At 46.6% G+C, this 27,276-nt stretch overlaps 1 protein-coding gene across 3 annotated transcripts; it reads right to left on the bottom strand.

Moving 5' to 3' along the window:
- Positions 1-494: 494 nt before the first annotated feature.
- On the bottom strand, positions 495-27,276 carry pcbp2 (poly(rC) binding protein 2). 3 transcript variants are annotated; one of them, XM_059956176.1, is made up of 14 exons: positions 27,134-27,276; positions 26,514-26,566; positions 24,028-24,150; positions 22,704-22,727; positions 22,572-22,604; positions 22,376-22,492; positions 22,022-22,153; positions 20,616-20,744; positions 12,842-12,919; positions 11,797-11,838; positions 10,352-10,427; positions 8,663-8,712; positions 7,843-8,012; positions 495-969 (listed from the first exon to the last, which is right to left on the bottom strand). In XM_059956176.1, the coding sequence occupies exons 3-14, from the start codon at positions 24,091-24,093 to the stop codon at positions 711-713; spliced, it is 1,176 nt and encodes a 391-aa protein (XP_059812159.1). In that variant the 5' UTR covers positions 24,094-24,150; positions 26,514-26,566; positions 27,134-27,276; the 3' UTR covers positions 495-710. The 3 variants fall into 3 exon arrangements, with proteins under 3 accessions (XP_059812159.1, XP_059812160.1, XP_059812161.1); XM_059956178.1 differs by lacking the exon at positions 495-969 and adding an exon at positions 6,002-6,412 and having other exon boundaries at positions 27,134-27,272; XM_059956177.1 differs by lacking the exon at positions 26,514-26,566 and having other exon boundaries at positions 27,134-27,270.

Below are 27,276 nucleotides of genomic sequence, written 5' to 3'. Positions count from 1 at the left end.
ACTATGGGGGGGGGGGGGATGTCAGAAGTAGAATTTATTATTTTTTTAAAACACAGAGTGATGGGTGTGTGGAACACCTTGCCAGGAGTGGTGGTAGAGGCAGATACTTTGATAGACATATGGTTGATAGAAAAACAGAGGGGTATGTAGGAGTGAATGGTTTGCTTGATCTTAAAGTAGGTTAAAATGTCAGCACAGTCACATGGGCCAAAGGGCCTGTACTGTACTATCATGTTCTGTTCTGTACTCTGTTGTGCTAAGGTCAAAGTCCGTCTTGCCTTATCTACATCACTCATAAGCTTATAAACCTCTAACCCTTCTCAATACTGCTGTCAGACAGGAGCCTGAAGACCACAGCTCAAAGTTCAACAACAGCTTTTTCCCCAATGCCATCAATTCTTGAATCCACCTGCAGAACCCCAACACGAACTCGCACTGAATTTCTCTCTCTCGCTGTCTCTCACAGCGTGACATTGAGTAAGTTACGTGCAATCTTTGTGAATTGACCTTTATGTTTTCATTACCCTGGGCAGCTACTGCTGCAAAGACATAACTTCCCTGCACGCTTGCAGGAGCTCGCAACGATACACTCGAAAACCGGCACTTTGAAGTGCTTTAATAAGGGGCCGTCTTCAAGCACAGACCCAAGGAGCCGAAGGGTCTGCATGCGCGCCCCCCACCACCTTTCCATGTCCAGGGATGGGGGTGTGTCAGTAAGGGGAGAAACGGACCTTACCCCCCTTCTGTAGCACAGAAGCCGACGCCCCTTCCTCTCCCCCTTTCGAGGAGCCCACCGCCCTAAGGGGTGGGTGCGGCTCGGCCTGGGGGCTAAGGGGTTCAGGGAGGGGCTGGGGCAGGCTCTCCGCAGGCTCTTGAGGGGGTCCAGGACTGGGGGCCTCACCCACAGGAGTGTCCAGACCAAGGGGGGCAGCCGAGGGTTTCTGGCTGGTGGGTTTAGAATTCTCTAAACTGGAAGAGAGAGAGAGTGGGAAAGGGTGTGGGGGAAGGGTAGCAGGGGAGAGAGAGGGGATGGGAACGGGGGAGTAAAGGGTTGGGGAGAATGGAAGGTAGAGAGGAGGTGGGGAGGAGGTTTGAGGAGGGGGGGTAGAGGGATGAGTGAAGGGAAGAGAAAGGTATAGGGGTGGATGTGGGGAGTGAGGGGTTTGGAGAGGTAGAGCATAGGAGGGGGAAGAGGGTGAGAGGATGGGGAGAAGGGAGGGGAGGGAAAGTGTAGGAGGAGAATTGGGGAAAGAGGGGAGGCAGGAAAGGGTTAGGGAGGGGAGAAGGGTGGGGAAGAGAGGGAGTGGTTTGGATGGGGTGGGAGAGAGAGGGAAGGGGAGGAGGGAGAGACATAACAAACAGACTGACATTAGAATCATTGGGTTAACAGTTAGCGGGGGAGAGGGGTAGGTCAAAGGGAGATAGTGAAGGGTGAAGACTTGTTCAAAACACTCCCCAGGATCCGCAACACAACCCTACGCCTACACCCACCCACACACACACATACACACACACAGTCGGCCCAAGCGATCCATGCTGACGTAGATTCCAATCTAAGCCAATCTCACTTGCACATCTTTGGCCCTTGTTGCTCCAAACTATTCCTATCCCTGTTCCTGTCCAATGTTGTTAATATATCTCCCTCAACCACCACCTCTGGAAACTCGTTCCATACATGGACCATCCTCTGAGTGAGTAAGTTGCCCCTCAGGTCTCTATTAAATCTCCTGCCTCTCACCTCAAAACTGAAGCTTTTGGTCCTTGATTCTCCAACCATGGGAAACAGACTGTGCATTCACCCTATCCGTGCCTCTCTGTCTCCTGTGCTCCAGGGAATAGTCTCAACCTGCCCAATCATTCTCAATCCTTCATTACCTTAAATCCAGACGGCAGTATCTAAAATCCCCTCTGTACTCTTTACAGCTCAATGACATCTTCTTAATAGCAGGGCTACCAAAACAGTACACAATTCTCTTTCTGGGGGATTGGCAACGTCTTGTACGAGTGCAAAATAACATCACAACTTGTATACTCAGTGCCTTGACTGATGATGGCCAATGTGACACTAATTTCAGGGAACCTGTGCTGTATCCTGAGCTCCCTCTGTTCTACAACACTCCCCTATCATTTACCAATCTCCCTCTGTTCTACAACACTCCCCGATCACTTACCAATCTCCCTATTCTACAACACTCCCCTATCATTTACCGATCTCCCTCTGTTCTACAACACTCCCATCATTCACTGTGTACCTGTACCGATCTCGCTCTGTTCCGCAACACTCCCGAGCCCTGCTGTTCATTGTGATAGCGCTGGTTTGTCTGCCTGAACTGCAACACCAGTCACAGAAACATACATATATACACACACAGAGTCAGATGCACATAGACACAAACAGTCAGGTGCACATAGAGGCACGCATGCACACACACACCAGTGAGGCAGATATACAGTTACTCACAAATGCACACTGTCAGACACTCAGTTCATGTGCACACATTCTCAAACACACTGTCCTATCACACAGGTGACACGACCCCTCCTTACCCATCAGGTTAGAGGGGGTGTGGGGGGTGGTTGGGGAAATTATGAAATCACGGTGGGAGGAGGTCTGGAGACAGACTCGACTTACTAGTTTGGGATCTGCCCCCTCCACCAAAGGCTTGTCTCTGACCCTGTTCAGGCCGCACTGGAACAAACAGGCAATCATACATCACCCCGCCCCCTCTCCACACTCAATGCCTCATGCATCCCGTGCCCACTGAAAGCTTAATTACAGGAGCAGCAGCAGCAAGTGTTCTGCCACTCTCAAGCATTCATTTACATCAACAACTTGGATGTGAATTTTCAAGAGACAGTGTTTAAGTTCATAGATGCAGTAAATAGGTGATTTTGTAGATTCTATATTGGGGGAAATTACACAGGGATTTAGATCATCTCAATATGTGGGTTGAAGATTAGCAATGGCTTTTTAATCCAGATGAATGTGATGTTATTTCAGCATGGGAGATCAAAACCAGAGTAGGACATACAATCAACGGTAGGGCCTTGGGAGTGCTGAGAAACAAAGGGACCTTTGAGTAGAAGTGTATCATTCTCTGAAAGCAGTGAATGTGTGAAGAAGGTATTTGGCAAGCTGTCCTTCGTCACCAACACCAAGTACAGGAGTTGGGAAGTTATGTTCAATTGTACAAGACATTGGTGAAGACGCATTGGGGTACCGTGGACACCCCGCTGCAGGAAAGATGCCATTAAACTGGGAAGAGTGCAATGGAGATTTATGAGAATGCTGCTTTTTGTAGGGAGATTGGGACTTTCTTGCTTGGAATGTAGGAGATTGAGGGGGTGACCTGACAGGAGGTCTGGAGGTCATGGACAGGGTGTAAGCAGAGTCTTTTCCCCAGGGAGGGGTGCTAAAAACATGAGGGCATAGTTTAAGATCAAAAGTTAGATTTAAAAGGGACACCAGGGGCAGCTTCTTCACACAAAGGGTGTTGCAGATTTGGAATGAGCAGCCAGAAATGGTGGTTGAGGCAGGCATGTTAACGTTTAAAAGCTATATAGGTTAGTACATGGACAGGAGAGGTTTGGAGGGCTATGGGTCAAACATGGACAGATGAGACTAGCTCTCTGGGCAACAGTCAGTAGGGAAGAGTTTGGTCAAAGGGCCTATTTCTGAGCTGTATGATACCAGATGCAGACAGGAAACCACTGGAGATAGATACCTCCACCCAGAGGTGCACAGTCAGCAGCTTCAAATCCCTGGCTGTTAACACATTGGACAACAGGTCAGGTGCCTAGCACACATATGTAGTCGCAAGTGGGGCTGGTTTGACCCCATTTGGGGTATTATCTGTAGTTCTGGTCGTCCCATTACAGGAAGGGTGTGGGGGCTTTGCAGAGGGTGCAGAAGAGGTTTACCAGGATGCTGCATGGATGAGAGGGCATGAGCTACAAGGACAGGCAAGACAAACCTGGCTTGTTTTCTGTGGAGCAGCAGAAGGTGAGAGAAGATCTGATTGTGATTCATAAGGTATAGACAGACAGCCGGTATCTTTTGCTTCCGGGGTGGATAGGTCTTATACCAGAGGCATGCAATTAAGGTAAGGGGTCCAGGGCAAGTTTTTTTAAAATATACAGCGAGTGGTGAGTGCCTGGAATGCACTCAGAGGTGGTGGTGGACACAGACACGATGGAGGTGTTTAAGAATAGAGTAGAGGTTCCCAACCTTTTTTTATGCTGTGAACCCCAGGAATAGAGGGATATGGACAGAAGTGATTTAGTTTAATTTAGCATTGTGTACAGCACAGACATTATGGGTAGAAAGACTGGTTCCTGTGCTCTTCCATGGTACCTCAGTGCCTGTAATTTCTTGGAAGCTGAAGAGTATTTGGCATGTCACCAAATATTCCATAAGCTTCTCCAGATGTACTGTTACATTAATCTAGTATACCAAATTCCACTGCAAGAAAAAATCAGTGCCATGGACACATCAAGATCTGTCACAGGTACTTCCCTCCCCACCATGGGTAGTATCTACAAGAGGCATGTCCTCAAGGGGGCAACATCCATCATAAAAATCCCCACCATCCTGGCTATGCCATCTTCTCACAGCTCCTATCTGGCAGGAGGTACAGAAGCCTGAAGTCCTACATCACCAGTTTCAGGGACAGATACTTCCAATTCAACCATTCAGTTCTTGAAACAACCAACACAACCCTAATCACCAATGCCACTCTTGCACTTGCATTATCTGAGAAAGGATGTGCTTGGCACTGGAGAGGGTCCAGAGGAAGTTCATGAGCATGTGCCCAGGAATAAAAAGATTAACATATGAGGAGCATTTGATGTTGCTGGGCCAGTACTCACTAGAGTTTAGAAAAATAGCTTGGAGGGAGAGTTGGAAGAGAAGATCTCATCGAAAGCATAGAATATTGAAAGGCCTAGATAGGAAGGATGTTTCCTATAGTGGGGGAGCCTAGGACCAGAGGAGGGAGCCTCAGAAATGTCCCTTTAGAACAAAGACAAGAAGCCAGAGGGTGGTGAATCTGTGGAATTGATTTCCACAGAGGCAAAGTCATTAGGTATGTTTAATGCAGGTGTTGAGAGGAATAATAAATCAGCCATGATAGAATGGCCATATACAGCAGGGATACAGGCCCTTCAGCCCAACCAGTTCATGCTGACCATGATGCCCACCCCATTATACCGTGTTCTACCCATATCACTCCAAGTGCTTCTTAAATGACACTGCCTCGACCACTTCCTCTGGCAGCTCATTTCAGACTCACCACCCTTTGCCCCTCAGATCTTGCTAGCGACTTGTTTGCAGTTTCCTTTTCTTTGTATTACTGATGTTTAGTTATACCCTTGTGTTGTCTGTGACAGTGCTGCAATTTTATTTTTAATTGAGACTATACCTCCGTGTATTTGTGCTCATGACTAACTCCACCTGAATGTTGTTTCCTCAACCCCTCCTTGTCTGAACCCTTGCCCCAAGGGGCCTATGGTTTCTACTCTGGACCCCACACATGAACTAATTTCAGTGCCAATTGCAAGTCAGGAGACTGATCTCTCAGTCTCACTGAGTGGTGTGCGTGCAATTGAAGTGTACCAACTTCAGGGGCTGGGGTACACTGACAGTTAACTGGCCCAAATACAGTCTCAGGGGTCCTATTCCATTCTCCCACATTCCCCCTCTCAGTTTCTACCCCTAATCCACACTCTGGGGTCCCAAATTAACACACCCACCCCTCATAAGGCTAGGAGAGCAACGGAGCATGAGCACACGCAGGAAGAACGTGCAAACTCAACATGTACCCACACACACACTCCACACAAATACAAACACACACAGCACAGGAGGTCAGGATCAAACCTGGGTCTTTGGAGCACTGAAACAGCACCAATTACACCCACACCCCACTCCCCTGCCACCCACACCCAACAACACCCACTCTGCTCCAGAGGCAGTGGAAGGATGCTCGGTACAGGTTCGATCCCCAGTTCTGCTTGTCTTTTCATTTATTAGAAAAATTCCAACATTACAGAGTTTTGGTTGACACTGGGGAGAAGTCGGTCCATTCGGGATACAACTGCCCCCAAGATCGCTCTCTTTCGTCCTTCTTTCTTAAACGCCGGTTTTCAAATCAGAAGCCAAAAAATAAATCCTCGTAAACAATAAAAAGAGGGAGAGAGGAGAGGAGGAGAGGGAAAAGGAAGGGGGGAAAATATATGGATTTGGGTGAGGGTGCATCGGACGGAGGACAGGGCGGGTTGGGGAGAGAGGGGGGTTAAATCGCCAGGCAGGTGACAGGTACAAATTTACAAACTGCATGGGCGTGGAACTGGTCGAGGATTGCGGAGGGGGCTGTACTACTGGCTCGCCATTCCCGACGCTTCGGAAGACAACCTAGAACGCAGGGAATGAAGGAGAAAGGCGTGTGTAAGCGGTGTATAAACCATACCACGCGACAACCACGCTACTGGGCACTTGTTTGGGTGGGAGGAGGGGGAAAGGGGGAAAGGGGGAGGGGGTGGATGGTGGTGGTGGTGAAGGAAGCCAGGCACGCAAGCACACCTGTACAGTTACACACATACACACACCACAATTCAACCACACACCCACACAAACACTGGTACAGTTGCACACACCGCAATAGAACCAGACAATATGCAGACAGAGTAAGGCGCAAAGGCATACATACACACAAAGTCAGGCCACTCCCCGCGTGTTCCAGCACACTCCAACAAGCAGTCCTACCCACACGCGTGACACGACCGCCCCCAAACTCTTTCCTGGTCCATCAGGGGTGGGGAAACTGCCATCTCTCACAGGAATACAATGCAGCCAGTCCTGGTTTGGAGGGGGTGGGGTGGGGGAGGGTTCTGGAGACATCAGGACGGGTGGCTTGCCTGCCCCTTCCCTCACAGTGACAGGCTTCCAGCCTGGGATCTAATACTGTCCCACTCTGAAATCTCCCTCCTGGTCAAACTTATTGCACTGTCCTAGTTACAGTCTCGGACTGAGGTATAGTAACGAAATTCTGTTCTGTTAACAGCCTCCAGGACTTCAGTGTGGTTGTTGAGGCCTTCCATTGGTTGGGGTCGATCATGGATATTGCATCCTAGTTGTCATACACAAGCCAGAGAAGTACAATACGGAGAACAAGCTGTTCTCCATGCAGACGGAACAGCAGAGACTAAAGCTGCTTGGCAGCAGCAGCACTATAGGAGTTGTCAGTCAGTGTTGAACTGCCTTAAGGAGTCCATTTCCAGATTTTCCCTCAGGGTTTACTCCCGAAGCCTTCTGCATGAGTGGGTATAGCTGCAAAGCAGCAAAAGTTTAAGTTCAGAGTTTTCTTTCTCCCAGATGAGCTGCCAACCACAGCTGCCCAAAGCGACTGGTTTTAAGGTGCCAGTAGCCCATCTTTCCCGTTCTCCTGTCAGTAGAAACAGTTCCACCGGGCTTAGTAGCTAAGCCAAATGCAAAGGCCAGGAGGTGGACTTGGTTGTCAGAGACTATGTGAGACACACATCATTGAGAGTATTTAATAGGTAGCGGGAGTTTATCCCCTCTACCATCACCACCCTCCCTCTAAGCCATGACAACTATAAGCTGTACCAGTTACAGTCTCAGGGACTGGGGTATTGGTCAACTGCACTGAGGTAGTTATGCCCTACATCCACATCCATCCTGCAAACCACTTAACAGGATGCCATAGTTAACAGGTGGAAGGGAGAAGTCACACCACAGGGACAGAGCTGCGTTGAATTCCTGTCAGGGTGGTTTGTAGGGGGAAAGAGTAGATAATCTGAGATTCGGCTCCCTGAACACCTTACCTTGCATTAATAAGGTACTGGGCCAGGCTGATGTTGGCGGGTGAACCAGTAATGGTGATTTGTCGGTCAGTTGAGCCCTCAGCAGGGTTGGAGATCTTGATCTGTGCCCCAGACATCTGCCGGATTTCGTTGATCTTGCTGCCTTGTCGTCCAATGATGCATCCAATCAGCTGTGAAATAAGAGAGGGGAGATGGGGCGTCACAGACTGGTGGGAGAGGGAGATGGGGCACCATAGACAGGTGTGGGAGGGTAGACAGGGTTCCTCAGGAGACGGAGATCATAGAAGAGAGAGAGACAAGCCAAAGAGCAAGGAGAGTCACTGAGGGCTGAGAGACAGGAGATTGAGGGGGGGGGGGGTCACTGGTAAGGGAGGGAGGAGAGAGATACACTGTGTCACACAGAGAGGAAAGTGGATCAGAGATGGTCACCTATTGCAAGGGGACAGAATAGCTAGAAGGAAGGGGAAACAGTGACCAATGGCTGAGACAGTAGACAGAGTCATAGGCCCAGTCATGGGGGCAGGGAGATATCGGGATATTTAAACCTCGGCAGCAAATACCAAGTGCGGAGAATGGCTGACCCTCTCAAGTCAGACCACAGCAGGAGGGAGATATCCACAAACTCAGCAACACTGGTCTCGTGGAGAAAGGATGGAGTTAACGACATGGAGATCCCACCCATTGAGCAGAATCGCCTGTGATAGTACCCCTTGGGGCCACCCCAATGCCCTCTGGTGCTGTCAGGGATGGCTGGGAGGTCTTAAGGGGGGGTGGGGTGAGGAAGGAAGAAAGGGATCCAAAGCAGGAAGAAGGTACTCACATCGTTGGGAATGGCAATTTCATGAGAACTGGTTTGGGAGGAGTCCAGACCTGTGGAAGACGAGACAAATATTAGCCAGTTACTAAAAATCGCTGAAGTTTGTGGCAGCATCAAAAGTTGTGCAAGACCCAAAGGAACACAATACAGGCCCTTTGGCCCAACTGGTCTATGCTTAACCTAATGCATCTTATCTGAATGCGGTCTGTATTGCCCCAACCCCATCCTGCACCTGTTTACATGCCTGTCTAAAGATCTCTAAAGTTGCTATTCAAAATTAGGCTTATCATTGACATATAGAATGCTGTGCAACTTGCTGTTTTGCAGCAACTGTACAATGCAAGACAAACATTCCTATAAATTACAATAAACAATGCAAAGGAGGAACAACAAGGTAGTGTCCACAGACCATTCAAAAAACGGATGTCTGAGGGGAAGAAACTGTTCCTATTGCATCTGTTTTCACTGCCTCCACTAGCAGCATGTTCCAGGCACCTACCTCTGTGCTTTAAAATAAACTTGGTTTATAAATCTTTTACAGAGGGTGGGTAGTGCAATGCTTTATAGCACCAACAACCCGGGGTCAATTCCCACTGCTGTAAGGAGTTTGTTTGTTTTCGATGACCACATCACTTTCCTCTGGTCTCCTCCCACATTCCAAAGAGGTAGGGGTTAGTGAGTTGAGGGCATGCTATGTTACCACAGGAAGCACGGCAACATTTATGAGCTGCCTCAACACATGCTCGGACAGCATTGGTTGCTGATGTTATGGGAAGTGACCAAAGTGATTGGAATAAAGCTAATCTTTGATCTTTTACATTCTATCCCCTGTCAATGCCTCTCAATCTTATATACTTCTATCAGGTCCCCCCACAGCCTCTGCCACTCCCAAAACCCCCACAACATTCTGGTCCATAGACCTAGTCAGTGACTCTGTAAAACAATCCATGATCACTAGGGTCTGTAGAAAGTGATTACTGACCCTTCCTTAGGTTATTAAGGAGGTTTGGCTTGTTAACAACTACTCTAATAAACTTCTACAGATACCTAGTTGGAAGTGCCCTGACTGGATGCCTCATGGTCTGGTATGGCAATCTGAATGCACAGAAACTGCAGAGTAGTGGACTGTCTAATATATTCCAGACACATCCCTCCCCACCATGGGTAATATCTACAGGAGGTGCCGCCTCAAGAAGGCATCGTCCATCATCAGAGATCCCCACCACCTGGGCCATGCCATCTTCTCACAGCTCCCACCAGACAGGAGGCACAGAAGCCTCAAGGCCCACATCGCCAGGTTTAGGAACAGCTACTTCCCTTCAACCATTCGGTTCATGAACCAACTGGCAAAACACTAATCACTGCAGTGTAGCAACACTATGACCACTTTGATCATTCTCTACTAAAGAGCACTACATTTGTTTATGCTAATTGTTTTCTCATAAAAATCATGTAAACTTTATGCCCAATTTACACTTTTCTAACAATGCTCAGTGCCTGTGACTCTACTGCAGCAATTAAGTTTTTTCCTTGCAATTGTGTATGACATTAAGCTCCACTTTGATTCTAACACAAGTATCCACTAGGTTTAGAATATCTGTGACCGGTATCCCCAGGGGTCACTGGAGAGTGTGGAATGATGTACAACTCAGTATCCCTGACCCACCATTTACTGGACGCCAAGGTACTGACCAGAATATCCTGGGCTGGTTTGTCCCACCGGTGTGAAAGGTGTCTGCTGCATAGCCAACTGGTGGAGCTTGGTGAGCTGTGTGAACAGAAAGTAGAGAGCAGTAACAGTTATACATCTGTATATAGATGGTAATAATAAACCAACACTAGCCTGCCCAGCTGTTAACCTGGGGGAAGGAACTAGCAAAAGCCAGCACAACCCTGTGATAGGGGACAGCTTCTCAACTCTATCATCCCAGACACCGGAATCCTCAAATAACAAAACTGCAAACCCCTATGCTAGGCTCACCCTCTGCCTCAAAGACATCCACAGACTCTGAAGCTAGTGCCCTCCAAAGAAGCAAGCTCCACCAGCCCTCAATAAATGGCACTGTCCCACATTATTGGGTGTTTCAGCCCATCCAATGCACGCTGGCCTGGCCTTCTGCCTAGTCCCATTTACCTGCAACCAGACCATAGCCCTTCAAACTGTACCTCACCCATGTACTTATCCAAACTTCTTAAATATTGCAATTGAACCCATATCTGCCACTTCTGCTGACAGTTCATTCCACACACTCACCATCCTGAGTGAAAAATCCTCCTCAGATTCCCCTTAAATATTTCACCCTAAACCTATGACGTCCAGTTATAGTCTCACCCAGAGGAAAACCTCTGCATGCATTCATCCTATCTACAACTCTAAGGCAGCCTATCATTCTCCTACGCTTCAGGGAATAAAGTCCTAACCTATTCAACCTTTCCCCATAACTCCAGTCCTTAAGTCCCTGCAATATCCTTGTAAATTTTCTCTGCACTCTTCCATGTACTCAGGATCGGTGGTGTCTGAATAAGGTCACCTCTCAATCCTCTAAACTCCACGGGATAGACACAAACTGTCCAGCCTCTCCTGACAGGAGATCCATCTCAACCCAGCAATTACCCTGGTGAATCTCCTTCCAATGTCAGTATATCCTGTTTAATTCAGGAGACCAAAACTTGAGTACCAAACCTTAAGCATGGCCTCACCAACACCCTATACAACTGCAGCAACACTATTTTTAAACTACGCCCTTAAGAACCCAAAATATTGCACTCCTAAAATAACCTGCTGTTTCAGACCCACACTCCAGAACACACCTGAATTTTGCTCATTCTCAGTGTGTGGATTTGTGCTCTCCACAGAACAGGCCATCTAGTCCACCAAGTCTATGCTGACATGCACGTGGTCTACATCTTCATTCCTTGCACGTTCACATATCTAAAAATGTCTCCGAAACATTGCTTCCTGGTGAACCTTTTCTGCACCCTCTCCAAAGTCCCCACATCGTTCCTGTAATGGAGTAGCAAGAACCACATGCAACCTGACCCCACATTTGATAACACTTGAACTTAAAAAATGCTTTAAAATATATTGCAAAACTTCTAAGACGAGATTTGAGAAAACAAAAATGAAAGGAACTTACATCAGGATGTGGAATGGCAAACTGTCCCTGAATGGTGTAAGCCTATAAAATTGAGGGAAGAAAGAAGCTGTAAGTGAATCAACCACCATCTCCAACCCAACCCACAATGAAAGGCTGAGCAAGCAAGCCCCGATCATTTCTGCAGTTCAGCTGCTTCAGATAGGATCACCTTAGCCTCTAAATGATCCGTGTGAGACAGGGAGGGAGGAAAAATAGAATAGTGCCAGGCCTTTGCACTGACCCAAGATCAATTTAACCCTTCTCTTCTATACAGTCCTTCATTCAAACAATCTTTTAAATGTCCCTCATGTATCTGCTTCTACCACCACCCGTCAGAACGTTCCATGCACCCACCTCTCAATCTGTAAAACAACTGCGTCTGATACTTTGCACCAGTCACCTTAAACAGATGTCCTGAGGTATTAGCCATTTCTACCTGTGAAAGTCACTGGTTGTCCATTCTATTGATGCCTCTTGTCTTGTACAACTCTATCAAGACACCTCTCATCCTCTTCCACCGCAGAATGAAAAGCCCTAGTTTGCTCACCCTGTCCTCATAAAACATGCTCTCTAATCCAAACAGCAACCTTTATAAAACCCCCTCTGCACCCTCTCTAAAGCTTCCTATAATGAAGCAACCAGAACTGACACAAAATTCCAAGTACGGTCTAACCAGTTTTATGGAGCCGCAACATTACCTCACAGGTCGAACTCAATCCATGACTAATGAAGGCAACACCACCCTATCTACTGCAGCAACTGAGGAATGCATCAATGTGCACCCCAAGATCCCTCTGTTCCTCCACACTGTATTCTACCTTCATTTTCGACTTTCCAAAGTGAATCACTTCACACTTTTCTGGGCTGAGCTCCATCTGCTATTTCTCAGCCCAGCTCTGCATCCTGTTTAAACTTATGACAACGTTATGCACGATCCACAAAACCACCAACCTCATGGGGAGGGGGAGTAAGGAAGGAACAGGATCACCACTGGCAAAGCAGCAGGAGCGAATGAGGGTGCTGGTGAAGACTGTGGCTTCCTTACCTGCCCGCCAGCGAAGATGACGGGAGCTGATACAGGCTTGGGCCGGTACGGCACGGTTATACCCTTCGGTGGAGATTGCTGTAAGACAGAGAGATCACAAGTCAGGAGAGCACCCGGCAGAAGGCTCCAAGGTACCCCCACCACCCACTCAGTATGGTACACGTTCACTGCAAGTTAAGGACACGAAACCAGGCTGTTCAGCCTACCAACCCTGCTCCACACATTCAACTGTGGTCCATCCTTTTACCTCAACTCCATTCTCCCTGTAATCCTAAATACCACACCCTTCGCCACAATCTGTTGGTAAACACACAAAACATAGCACCTATGGAGTGCAACAGTCAACGTTTCGGGCTGAAACTCATTATCAGGACTAACATTAACCTCTCCATAGATGCTACTTGACTTCTGGAGTCCCTACAGCATTTTGTGAGAGTTGCTTTGGACTTCCAACATTTGTGGTGGTGGTGGTGGTGGGGGGGGGGGGGGGGGGAGAGAGAGAGAACTGTCTACATTTTTGGTCCTGAACCAAAGCTTTAATCTGAGACGCCAGCAATTCCTCTTCCACTACCCATCCCCATCCCCATAGATGCGCTTGGAGCACCCGGTTCCCCCCCCCCAGCAGGTTTGTTGCTCCAGATTCCGCACAGCCTCCAAGAACCACCCAAGTCTGACTTAAACACACTGTCTTAGCCTCACACCATCCTCCATGGCAAATGCCCAGAGTCTCCAGAATCAGGTTTATTATCACCGATACACAATTTGAAATTTGTTGAATTGTGGCAGGACAATGCAATACACAAAACATACTATAAACTATAAGAAATAACTATGTAAAAATAAACATAAATTAGTAGTGTAAAAAGAGAGCAAAAGTATTGAGATGGTGTTAATGGGTTCATTGTACGTACAGAAATCTGATGGTAGAGAGGAAGAAGCTGTTCCTAAAATGTTGAGTGTAGGTCTTCTGGCTCCTGTAACTCCTCCCCAATGGTAATAAGAGGACATATCCTGCATGATGGGGGCCCATAAGAACATAAGATTATAGGAGCAGGATTAGGTCACTTTGCCCATCATGTGTGCTCCACTATTTCATCATGGCAGATCCAATCTTACTCTCAGCCCTAATCTTCTGTCTTCTTCATGTCCTGACCAATCAAGAATCTATCAATTTCTGCTTTAAATATACACAAAGACTTGGCCTCCACAGCTGTCTGCGGCAAAGAAATCCACGGCTTCACCACTCTCTGGCTAAAGTAATTCTTCATTTCCGTTCTAAAAGGACACCTCTCTATTCTGAGGCTGTGTCCTCTGGCCATAGACTCTCCACATCCACTCTATCAAGGCCTTTCACCATTCAATTGGTTTCAATGAGGTCACCCTCATTCTTCTGAATTCCAGTGAATACAGTCCCAGAGCCATCAAACACTCTTAATATGACAAGCCATTCAATACAGGAAGCATATTCATGAACCTCCTTTGAACTCTCTCCAGTTTCAACACACCTTTTCTCAGAGGCCCAAAACTGCTCACAATATTCCAAGTGAGGACCCACCAGTGCTTTATAAAGCCTCAACATTACATCCTTGAGTTTATATTCTAGTCCTTTTGAAATGTATGCTAACACTACATTTGCCTTCCTCATCACAGACTCAACCTGCAAATTAATCTTTAGGGAATCCTACCCAAGGACTCCCAAATCCCTTTGCACCTCAGTTTTTTTGAATTTCCTCTCCATTTATAAAATAGACAACCCTTTCATTTCTTCTACCAAAGTGCATGACCATACACTTCCCAATACTGTATTCCATCTGACATTCCTGTGTCCATTCTCCTAGTCTGTCTGACTTTCTGTAACTTCTACTTCCTCAAAACTACCTGCTTCTCCACCCATCTTCGTATCACCTGAAAAATTTGCAACAAAGCCACCAATTCCATCATCCCAGCCATTGACCTAAAGCTGTGCTAGGAAGTTTGTGAACCCTGTAGAATTTTTTCTACTTCTGTATAAATATGACCTAAAATGTGATCAGATCTTTACGCAAGTCCTAAAACCAGATAAAGAGAACCCAATTAAATAACATAATAAACATACTTGTTTATTTATTTATTAAGAAAAATGATCCAATATTACATGGAGAAGCGATGTCGACGTTTCGGGCTGAGACCCTTCATCAGGACTAACCGAAAGGAAAGATAGTAAGAGATTTGAAAGTAGAGGGGGGAGGGGGAAATGCAAAATGATAGGAGTGGACTGGAGGGGGTGGGACGAAGCTAAGAGCTGGAAAGGTGATTGGCGAAAGTGATACAGAGCTGGAGAAGGGAAAGGATCTTGGGACGGGAGGCCTCAGGAGAAAGAAAGGGGCGGTGGGGGGGGGGGAAGCACCAGAGGGAGATGGAGAACAGGCAAACAACTAAATATGTCAGGGATGGGGTAAGAAGGGGAGGAGGGGCATTAACTGAACTTAGAGAAGTCAATGTTCATGCCATCGGTTGGAGGCTACCCAGCCGGTATATAAGGTGTTGTTCCTCCAACCATCTGCCCTCACCCTATCCACCTGCCACCCCACTCGGGATAGGGTTCCCCTTGTCCTTACCTACCACCCCACCAGCCTCCAGGTCCAACATATAATTCTCCGTAACTTCCGCCACCTCCAACGGGATCCCACTACCAAACAAATTCCCCCCCCCCCCTTTCTGCTTTTCGCAGGGATCGCTCCCTACGTGACTCCCTTGTCCACTCGTCCCCCCCCATCCCTTCCCACTGATCTCCGTCCTGGCACTTATCCTTGTAAACGGAACAAGTGCTACACCTGCCCTTACACTTCCTCCCTCACCACCATTCAGGGCCCCAGACAGTCCTTCCAGGTGAGGCAACACTTCACCTGTGAGTCGGCTGGTGTGGTATACTGCCACCAGTGCTCCCGGTGTAGCCTTTTATATATTGGTGAGACCCGACGCAGACTGGGAGACCGTTTTGCTGCACACCTACGCTCCGTCCGCCAGAAAAAGCAGGATATCCCAAGGCCACACATTTTAATTCCACGTCCCATTCCCATTCTGATATGTCTATCCATGGCCTCCTCTACTGTCAAAATGAATCCAAACTCAGGTTGGAGGAACAACACCTTATATACTGGCTGGGTAGCCTCCAACCTGATGGCATGAACATTGACTTCTCTAACTTCTGTTAATGCCCCTCCTCCCCTTCTTACCCCATCCCTGACATATTTAGTTGCTTGCCTGTTCTGCATCTCCCTCTGGTGCTTCCCCCCCACCCCTTTCTTTCTCCTGAGGCCTCCCGTCCCATGATCCTTTCCCTTCTCCAGCTCTGTATCACTTTCGCCAACCACCTTTCCAACTCTTAGCTTCATCCCACCCCCTCTGGTCCACTCCTATAAATTCGCATTTCCCCCTCCCCCCTCTACTTTCAAATCTCTTACTATCTTTCCTTTTGGTTAGTCCTGTCAAAGGGTCTCGGCCCGAAACGTTGACATCGCTTCTCCCTATAGATGCAGCCTGGCCTGCTGTGTTCTACCAGCATTTTGTGTGTGTTGTTTGAATTTCCAGCATCTGCAGATTTCCTCGTGTTTGCCCAATATTACATGTATTTGTTAGAAAAAGTAAGTGAACCTCTGGGGTAATGCCTTCTACAAATGCTATTTGGAGTCAGGTGTTCCAATCAATGAGATGAGATTGGAGGTGTTGGGTTGTGGAGGTGCCCTGCCCTATAAAAATGTGACAAACAAAGTCAGGTTACTGACAGAGCCTGCTCTTCTCAAGAAAGATCTGTTTGTGCACCATGCCTCGATCAAAACAACTTTCAGAGGACATTAGAATTGTAGAGATGCATGAAGTTGGAAAAGTCTACAAAAGCATTTCTAAAGACCTGAGTGTTCATCAGTCCACAGTAAGAGAAATTGTCTACAAATGGAAAAAACTCAATTACTATTGCTACTCTCCCTAGGAGTGTGCATCCTGCAAAGATCACACCAAGAGCACAATGTGCAATGCTGAAGGAGCTGAAAAAAAGAGTCCAAGGGTAACAGCAAAAGACCTGAGAAATCTCTAAAGCTTGATAAAAGTCTCTGTTCATGTGTCCATAATAAGAAAAACTCTGAAGAAGAATGGTGCTCATGGAAAGAAAAAAAATTGCTGCATATCTCAGGTTTGGAAAAGACCACCTGGATGTTCAGCAATGCTTCTGGGACAATGCTCTGTGGGCTTCTGGGACAAAAGTTGAACTTTTTGGCAGAAATGCACATTGTCACATTTGGAGAAAGAAGGGCACTGCTTACCAATACCAAAACCTCTTCCCAACTGTGAAGCGCGGTAGAAGGAGCATCATGGTTTGGGGCTGCTTTGCTGCCCCAGGACCTGGACAGAGGGAACAATTAATTTCAAAATTGTATTAAGACATTTTACAGGAGAATGTCAGGGTAGCAGTCTGTCACCCGCAGCATAATAGAAGTTGGATAATGCAACAAGACAATGATCTGAAAGACAATAGTAAATTAATAGAATGGTTTAAAAAGAAACTTCGTGTTTAGGGATGGCCAAGTCAAAGTCCTGACCTTAATCCTATAGGAATGTTGTGGAAGGACCTGAAGCAAACAGTTCATGCAAGGAAGTCCTCCAACATCCCAGAGATAAAAGAGTTTTGTAAGGAGGAATGGCCCAAGATTCCTCAAAGCCAGCTGATGTGCAGGACTGATCAGCAGTTACAGAAAATGTTTGTTTGAAGTTATTGCTGTACAAGGAGGTTACACCAGTTACTGAAAGCAAAGTTTCACATACTTTTTCCCACAAACCACATGTAATACTGGATCACTTTTTCCTCAATAAATAAATGGACAAGTATGTTTTTGTGTTATTTACTTATTTGGGTTCTAACTTCAGGACTTGCGCGAAGATCTGATTACATTTTGAGTCATATTTACAGATATACAAAAAAATTCTATAGGGTTCACAAGTTTTCCAGCACCACTGTATAACATAAAAATAATATGTCCCATTACAGACTCCTGTGGACCACCACTAGTCACTGGCATTCAGCCAGAAAAGGCTGAATGCCTTCATTCCCATTCTTTGCCCCCTGCCAATCAGCCACTGCTTTATCTATGCTAAAATCTTTCCCGTAATACCACAGGCTCATAGCTTGTTAAGCAGCCTTATGTGTAGCATCTTGTCAAAGGCCTTTGGATAATCCAAGTACACAACATCAACCGATTCTTTGTTTATCACGCTTGTAATTTCTTCAAAGAATTTCAACAGATTTGTCAGGCAAGATTTTCCTTTAAGGAAACCATGCTATGATCTATTTTTTCATGTGCCTCCAAGTACTGAAACCTCATCCTTAATAACCGACTCCAACATCTTCCCAGCCACTGAGATCAACTAACTGGCCTATAGCTTCCTTTCTTCTGCCCCTCTCCCTACTTGAAGAGTGGAGTGACATTTGCAATTTTCCAATCTTCTGGAACCATTAAAGAATCTAGTGATTCTTGAAAGATCATTACTAATGCCTCCACGATCTCTTTAGCCACCTCTTTCAGAACTCTGAGGTGTACACTATCTGGACCAGGTGACTTATGACATTCAGGCCTTACAGTTTCACAAGAACCTCAGCCGAGGCAGCATGTTTGTGTCCTTGAGCAAGGCACTTAACAACACATTGCTCTGCGACGTCACCGGTGCAAAGCTGCATAGGTCCTAGTGCCCTTCCCTTGGACATCGGTGGCGTGGAGAGGGGAAGGCCTGCAGCTTGGGCAACTGCCGGTCTCCCGTACAACCCTGCCCAGGCCTGCGCCCTGGAAACTCCAGGTGCAGATCCATTGTCTCTCGAGACCGACGGATGCCACCATAGTTATGGGAACTTCCACCATACTGCGAGTGCCTTCCATAGTGAAGACTGATGCAAAATACTGATTCAGTTCGTCCGCCATTTCAGTGTCCCCATTACCACCTCTCCAACGTTGTTTTCCAGTGCTCCGATATCCACTCTCACCTCTCTTTTACACTTTATGCATTTGAAGAAATTTTTAATATCCTTTAATATTATTGGCTAGTTTACTTTCGTGTTCCATCTTTACCTTCTTAATGACTTTTTTTTAGTTGTCTTCTGTTGGTTTGTAAAAACTTCCCAATCCTCTAACTTCCCACTAATTTTTGCTCTATTATATGCCCTCTCTGGCTTTTATGTTGGCTATGACTTCTCCTGTTAGTCATGATTCTATCATCTGTTTCTTCTTCCTCTTTGAAATGTAAATATCCTGTGCCTTCCAAATTGCTTCCAGAAATTCCAGCCATTGCTGCTCTGCCGTCATCCCTGCCAGTGTTGTTTTCCAATCGATTTCTAGGCAACTCCTCTCTCATGCTGCTAATTTCCTTTACTGTAATACTGATACATTTGACTTGAGCTTGTCCTTCTGAAATTTCATGCTGAATTTGGTCACATTATGATCACTTTCCCCTAAGGGCTCTATTCCTCTCAGTTCCAAAGGGACGTGATTTCAGTCAAAGGCTGTGCCATTAGATCCACAGCTCTCCCATTGGTGGACACGTCCTCTCCAGATGTACGGTAGAGAGCACTGAATATTGCATCACCGCCTGGTATGAAGGTTTCAATGCACAGGATCACAAGAGGTTTCAGTTGCAGACTCTATCACAGGTACAACCCTCCCCACCAGAGGACATTTTCAAGAGACAGTGCCTCAAGAAGGCAACATCCATCACTAAGGACCCTCACCATCTAAGACTTGCCCTCTTCTCATTACTACCACTGGGGAGGAGGTACAGTAGTCAGAAGACTCACACGATGTTTTAGGAACAGCTTCTTCCTCTCCATAAGAATTCTAGGCAGTCCATGAACATGACCTTACCTTTGCACTATTTAATTTTGTTTCTAAACCACATACAGTATTTACTACTATTATTACTGAATATCTAAGTGTTCTAGGATGGTGGAGCAGAGAGACATCTCTACCAAGAGGTATAAAGTGCTCCTTCCTTCCACTAGCCTGCTGGTCACCCTTGGTCAAGGTATAGCTAGTGCATATCACGAATCCTGGTTACATGACCACTGATGCCAGGCAAATAATCTCAGTAGAGTATTGATAATAGCTGGAGTCACTCATCCACTGTGCAAAAACACTGCCCAGAAGAAAGCAATAACAAATCACTTCTGCAGAAAATTTGCCAAGAACAACAGTGTGTTCACTCACAACCAGTAGAAAATATAAACAGAGCGAAGCTACTGCCAACTGGCCTTGCAATTTACTATCCAAATACTGATATACAGGTCTGTGAGAGATTCAAAATGTCACATGCTGTTGCAACCACCTAGTTGATGCCAAGCCGGTGTGAGACTTTTCCTGTGAAAACATATCACTACTCTCTGGTTGTAAAAAGTCATTTGCTGCATTATTTTTCAGTAAAGATAATCATTAGGTTAATTTTTTAATTGTGGGTGGGGTTTAAAGAATTGAGGGGCAGCAGTGCCAACAAAAGTTTTTGCCCATTCTATCTAAGACAGATACCATAGGCTCCCCTTCCTGTTTTTTTTGTCTTGCCACAAAGCAAGCTGCACAATGTACACCAGTGATAATAAACCTGATTCCAGAATTGAACCCATGGTCCTTACACTTGGGAGGGAGATATGGGGCATGGAGCAGCTATAACCTCCTGCCCCTGGAGGCAGAAGGTTCAAATGCCCCACCCAAGAAGGTCCCAAATCCCCCCACCCCACAACACCCTATCAGTAAGTCCCAGGTACCTCCAGGATCACCAGACAGATCTGCTTGGCGCACTCAATGATAGAAGGCGGGGTCCCGGCAATGGTGATAGCTCTCTCAGTTGAGTTGGGCAGCATGTCGCCAGCCACCTGGACCTGGGCTCCGGTTGACTGGAGAAACAAGAGAGAGGGGGTCACATGGATTGGAGCAGAACAGCACAGGAACAGGCCATTTAGCTAATTAGGTCCTGCTGAATGCAATACAATTACTAAACCCCACCTGTGTGTACATAGAACAGCATAGCTACAGGCTACACTGAACAGTGCAAAATTAAACCTAACCCACCTACCTACCTGTACATAGAACACTGAACAGTGCACAATAGGAACAGGCCCTTCAGCCCACAATGTTATGCTAAGCTAATTAAATTCATCCCTTCTGTCTACACAATGTCCACATCCTTCCATTTGCTACATATTCATGTATCAACAGCCCCTTAAATGACTCTAGCGTATCTTTCTCCACCATCACTCCAGCAGCACACTGCAGGCACCCACCAGTGTTGAAATATCCATGCAAGGTGAGAAGGGGGTAAGTTCAAAGGAGATATTTCAACCCTGGAGAAAAGATCGTAGCTGTCTATTCCTCTCATACCAACTCTCTCCTCAGCTCCATCACTCCAGAGATAATAACTCATATTTATCTGACCATACTCTACAGTTCATGTGCTCTGAGCCAGGTAGCATCCTGATGAAGAGTAAAACTGAATGAAATACTCTAAATGATGCTGCAATGTGATTTCCTTACTCTTACATTCAACATCGCAAGCGATGAAGGCAACTGTGCCGTATGGCTTCTTTAGCACAGTCTATTTATGTTAACAATCCGCTGCAGGAACTTAGAGATACAGGGTTTTGATCTGAAGCGTCAATAACTCCTTCCCTCCCAAATTTGCAGCTCAATCTGCTAAGTCCCCCCCAATGGGTTGCTTATTACTCCAGATTCCAGCACCTGCAGTCTTGCACCTCCTTTCTGCTTGTCTACTTCTCTCTTGCATTTGACTTCATACCGGCTAGGATAAAACTGCACCTACCATTTCTTTACTCAGATTTCCAATTGTTGGATCAAAGTTAGATAGAACTTTACACAGCAGGGGAATTAATGGTTATGGGATAAAGACAGGAAGGTGAAGCTGAGTACATGGTCAGATCAGCCACAAACTTATTAAATGATAGAGCAAGCTCAATAGGCCAGATGATAAGACTCCTGCCCCTAGTTCTTATAATCTTATACCTCATTCAAACCTTTGTTTGACAGCACTACAGAAAAAGAAGTTGTTATAGGCAGATAAACTGGGACCAGGTACACACACAGAGGAACAGATGCCCACACCAAAAGGGCAGATCCTTTCCTCCTCCCCACTTGTTGACACAATCATAGAGCTCACCTCACGGATTTCCTTAATCTTGCATCCCCCTTTGCCAATTAGCGATCCACATTGACTGGCTGGGATCACAATGCGCAGGGTGACTGGAGGCTGGCTGGAGGCAGTGCTGTTCGCCATGCCACTGTTGATATCCTGAGGAGAAAGGGTTCAGGGAATGGTCAGACATGTGCTTAATGATGGAAAGCCCAAAGACACAATCCCAGAGAGGAGATAATAGCAGGTGGGCAGGTACGAAAGAGACAGATCAAGGGGGCAAGAGAAATAGGGCCAGAGCTGGGGTGGGTGGTTCCCAAAATTTCAAACCCAACACAACTGCTAACCCATGCAGGGATTCTAGCCACAACCCAAACTGACCTCTTCCAGCTTGTGAGTGATCATGGTGAATGCCTTGAAGATGGCACTGGTAGGGCCAGACAAAGTGACAATCCGCTCGGGGCAGTTTCCCTCAGAGATATTAATTCGCGCTCCACTCTGTGTGTGAAAGAGAAAATTTCAGATGAAGCACCAACATGAAAGCAGAGACTGTTGAGACTGGAAAATGGGTACGTACCTCCTCTCGCATCTTCTTCACAGTCTCTCCTTTCTGGTGGGAGGGGGGAAAAGAGAGAAAAATGTTTACCTGCTGTTCAAAACACTGACAAAAAGGAAGATGCTATACATTACCTGTCACACAGCCACTAACCTTCCCAATGATACTTCCCACTTCCTGCAGACAGAACAGAAACAAATCACTTAAGGAATGTTCTTTTGCAAAATAGTCAAACTTGCTTGAAAAGATAATCAAGGGCAGATCCTACTCCTACCTGCCTTCACTTGATTAGGAATTTGTGGCTAATGTGAAGTCTCAAGTCAGTGCTGTGAAGCACAGGAACAGGCACTTAGGCCTACCATAACATTGACCATTGTGCCTTTCTATACTGATCACACTTGCCTGCATTAATCTCATTTGCTCTACTCTCTGCTCATTCAAGCATCTGTCCAAGTGCCTCAAGTGTTGTCACTGTTTCTGCTTCCACCATTTCCATTGCCAGCTCACTCCACATCCCAAGCAGACTTTGTGGAAATAGTTTCCCCCTCAGGTGCTTTTCAAACCTCCTCCATCCCACCTTAAACTTATGCTCTCAGTTTTTATACCATGGGAAACAGGCACTAGTTGCCTGCCCTAACTGCACTTCTCAAAATGGTACAAGGAGGCCACCTTTAGGCCTCCTGCAATCCAAGGAAAATAGTTTCAGCCTCTCCTTATTGCTCCAAATGTGAATTTTTTCTGCACCCTCTCCTGCTCAATCCCATCCACTCTATCACTGCAAGACCAAAACTGTACGCAGTACTCCAGGTGAGTTCACAACAACATCTTGTGTAGCTGGAACATGACATCCCAAACCCTGTACTCAGTGACCTGACTGAAGGCCAGCATGCCAAACATTTTCTTCACCACTCTGTGCTTCCACTTTCAGGGAACCATGTACTTGCATTTTTCTGCATTCTCTGTTCTGAACCACCCCACCACCAGTCAAAAATACAGCACAGAACCAGGCCCATTGTTCCAATAGGTGTATGCTGATCATAGGGCCTGCCTGAGTCAATCCCACTTACATGTTTATCCTACGCCTCTTTAAACTTTCCCTATCCATGTACCTGTCTAAGTGCCCTTTAAATGCTGTTAATGTACCTGCTTCAACCACTTCCTTTTTCTATACCCACGTGAGAAAAACTTGCCCTCCAGGTCCCCTTTAAGTCTTTCCCCTCTCACCTTAAACCTGTGCCCGCTAGTTTTGGACTCCCAACCCCTGGGGACAAAACCCCAACTATCTACCCTGTGGCTGCCCCTCACTTTTATAATCCCTATACTGGTCACCCTACACTACAGGGTAACAGCCCCAGCCTGTCCTGACTCAAGATCTCCAGTTCAGTCAACATTCCTGCAAACCTTTCCTGTGACCTCTCTTGCTAAATCAGAGCCTCCCCCATTGAGCATACCTCTACCACCATGGAAAAACACAAACCTTCCCATGCATCAGCAGCCTGAGAGTCAGGGTGACATTGAGTCCTCCTTCAACACCAGGGTCCATGTCGATGAATCGAAATGGGTGGAGTCTGCAGCACTCTCTGGTGAATCAGAGATGTTCCTACAACAACACAAAATAGTTTCTTCAGCAACCTTCCTGCTAACTCCAGACATTTACTCCCCCACAGCACCCCTGCTATAAGGGTTGCCTGGTCACTGATTGAATAGCAACAGGAGATGCAGTAAATTCTGCATGACCCCATTAACTCTTACTAATGTTTACTGATGCACCACAGGAAGCATCCTATCCACGTGCATCACAGTTATTCTGCCTGTGATGGGAAGAAACTGTAAAGTCATAGGCACAGCTCAGCACATCATGGAAAGCAGCCTCACCTCCATGGACTCAGCAAAGCAGCCAGTATAATTAAAGACCTTACCCGCCCAGGTATTCTCTTCCTCCCCACCCTAAGGATAGAGATATGAAAGTTTGAAAGCAAGCACCATCAGGCTCAAGGACAGCTTCTATGCAACTCTTGACCTCAGAATCTGCAGTACTGTGCAAAAGCCTTAGGCAAAGATATATAACTAGGGTGTCCAGAACTTTTACACAGTACTGTATATTGGTTAAAACATGAAGGTACTTTGGGAAACAGAAATAAGAGTACTTAGCTTTGTATTAGCTCAGTAGGGTTAAGTGTTATTTGGTAACTGGAAAGACATAGCATAAAGTCTTTTGTACAGTACTGCACCTCATTACATTCCCTGCACTGCAATTCCTCTAACACTACCCTGCATTGTGTTATTGCTTTTCCCTTATTGTTACCTGAATGAAAGTATAGTGAAAAACTTGCACAGTGAATTGAAGTGCTGATGCGATTCAATGATCTATATGCAAAAGCAAGCTTTACTAATTGAATAAACACAAGATTCTGCATGAAAACCAGAACAACACACACAAAATGCTGGAGGAACTCAGCAGGTTGGGCAGCATCTATGGAAATAAACAAACAGTTAATGTTTTGGTCTGAGACCCTTCGTCAAAACTGGAAGGGAAGGGGAAAATGCCAGAATACGATGGGGGGGGGTGTGGGGGAAGGGGGATGAAGTAAGAAGCTGGGAAGTGATAAGTGAAAAAGGCAGAGCACTGGGGAAGATGGAATTTGATAGGAGAGTCGATCATAGGAGAGAGGGAAAGAGGAATTACCAATTGATTTATTATTGTCAGAGCTGAGACTGAACTTCGACTAATCGCAGCTTGACAATACCAAACATTATCTCAAAGGCACAACCCTCACCATCATCAAGGACATCTTAAAGAGGCGTTGCCTCAAGAAGGCAGCATCTGTCACTAAAGACCCTCGCCACCCAGGCCATGCCCTCATCTCATTACAACCACTGTGGAGCAGATACAGGAGCCTGAAGAGAGACACTCAACATTTTAGGAACAGTTTCTTACCCTCTGCCATCAGATTCCCAAACAATCCACAAAAACTTCTTCACTCTTCCTTTTTGTACTATATTCTTATTGCAACATAGTAATTTTTTATGTACTGTACTACTGCCACAAGATACAGCAAATTTCATGACACACGTCAGTGATCATAAACCCGATTCACTCATTCTTCAACACACCCTAGGGCACTACCAGTTAACCCGAGATGTTGACTGTTTATTCTTTTCCATAGATGCTGCCTGGCCTGCTGAGTTCCTCCAGCATTGTGTGTGTTGCTTGGATTTCTAGCATCTGCAGATTTTCTCTTGTTTGATGCTGAATACCCTACCCTTTTACACAGATCTTCTTCTGTTCAACATTCCCCACCATTCACTGTTTGTGTTTTACCCTTGTACATTGATGTCTATCTGTCCCTTGATACTTGCCAGTGTATGCCCTACCCTTGTATACTAAACACTCAACATTCCCCACCATTAACTGTGTTGAACCCTTGTATGCTGAGATCCCTGTTCCTCAACACATCATTCATGGTTTGTCCTACCTTGCACTCATTTACATACCCATCACTTTGGGAAAAACTTGCCCCTCAGATTAACCTTAAATCGCTCCTCTCTCACTTTAAGCCAGTGCTCTCTAGTTTTAGACCCCTACACATACAAAAAGTTAACAAGGATTGCGGTGGGTAAATGTCACCATGCTTCCAGTGCCAACTTACTATCACCCTCACTGGGTATGTCTTTGGACTGTGGCACCAGAGCACCCGGGGGAAACCCACGTGGTCATGAGAACATACAAACTCCTTACCGGCAGCAGCAAGAACTGCAACAACCCTATGCTACTGTGTTGTCCCCTATCTTAATGCTCTCAATGTTATAAAGCTTGATAAGGTCACCTCTCAAGTGTCCTACGCTCAGGAGAAAAAGTTCCAATTTAGCCTCATTTTACTGAACTTAAAAACCATCACAAGCAACCGAGGAAGTGGGGGAAGCGGTGACCCCCACTCTCCATTGGATGCAGCCATCCCTCACCGTTGGACTGAATTGGAACGATGACCCTGGCTCTGACCAGCGACGTCTGGGAACTGTGAATTAAACCAGAGGCACTTCAGGAATGGGATAATCCAACCAAAATCCTCCCGTACAAACCCCCCAGCCTCCATCTTTCCGTCCATTACAAACCCCCTCCCACTTCTGTCCCTCCCCGTCTCCTTCTCTCCATCTCCCCCACCCACTGTGATGCCTCTCTCCCTCAGGACACACCCCTCATAAGTCTACTAGAACACCCCATCCCCTCTCCAGCCGGCTCCCAAACTTCCCTCTGCATCTCCACTTGCGTCCTCTCCTACAGACCACTACCCCTCTCCCCCAATGATTCTGTTCCCTACAAACTATTCTCCCCCCAACTCCCTTCACCTACATCCTCCCCCTTCCGTCCTGTCACTTCATCATTCCCTCCCTATCTCCGTCTCTCCCTATTTCCTCATTCCCAAGAACAGACCCAGTGGGAAAACGGCAGTGACGCCACTCGTAGGCCTCTGGCCTACTCCGCTTCCCTCCGCCTGAAGTCCAATCCATTCCTCACAATTACGCACTCCATATCTCAATATACCCCACGAACCACCCACCACACTCCTTCCAACCCTCCTCACCTGTTCCAGGTCCGGGCGGGGAGGGCCTGGGCGGGGAGGTCGGGTCGGGGCCGGGACTCGGGACTCGGGGAGGCGGGAGAGAAATGGCGGCGGCAACGCGGGCACAAAGAAGCTGCGGCCTGAACCCTGACCCCAGCACGTCA

The sequence above is a fragment of the Hypanus sabinus genome, chromosome X1, assembly GCF_030144855.1.
Source record: "Hypanus sabinus isolate sHypSab1 chromosome X1, sHypSab1.hap1, whole genome shotgun sequence".
NCBI lineage: Eukaryota > Metazoa > Chordata > Chondrichthyes > Myliobatiformes > Dasyatidae > Hypanus > Hypanus sabinus.
This window is presented reverse-complemented; position numbering and strand designations above follow the sequence as displayed.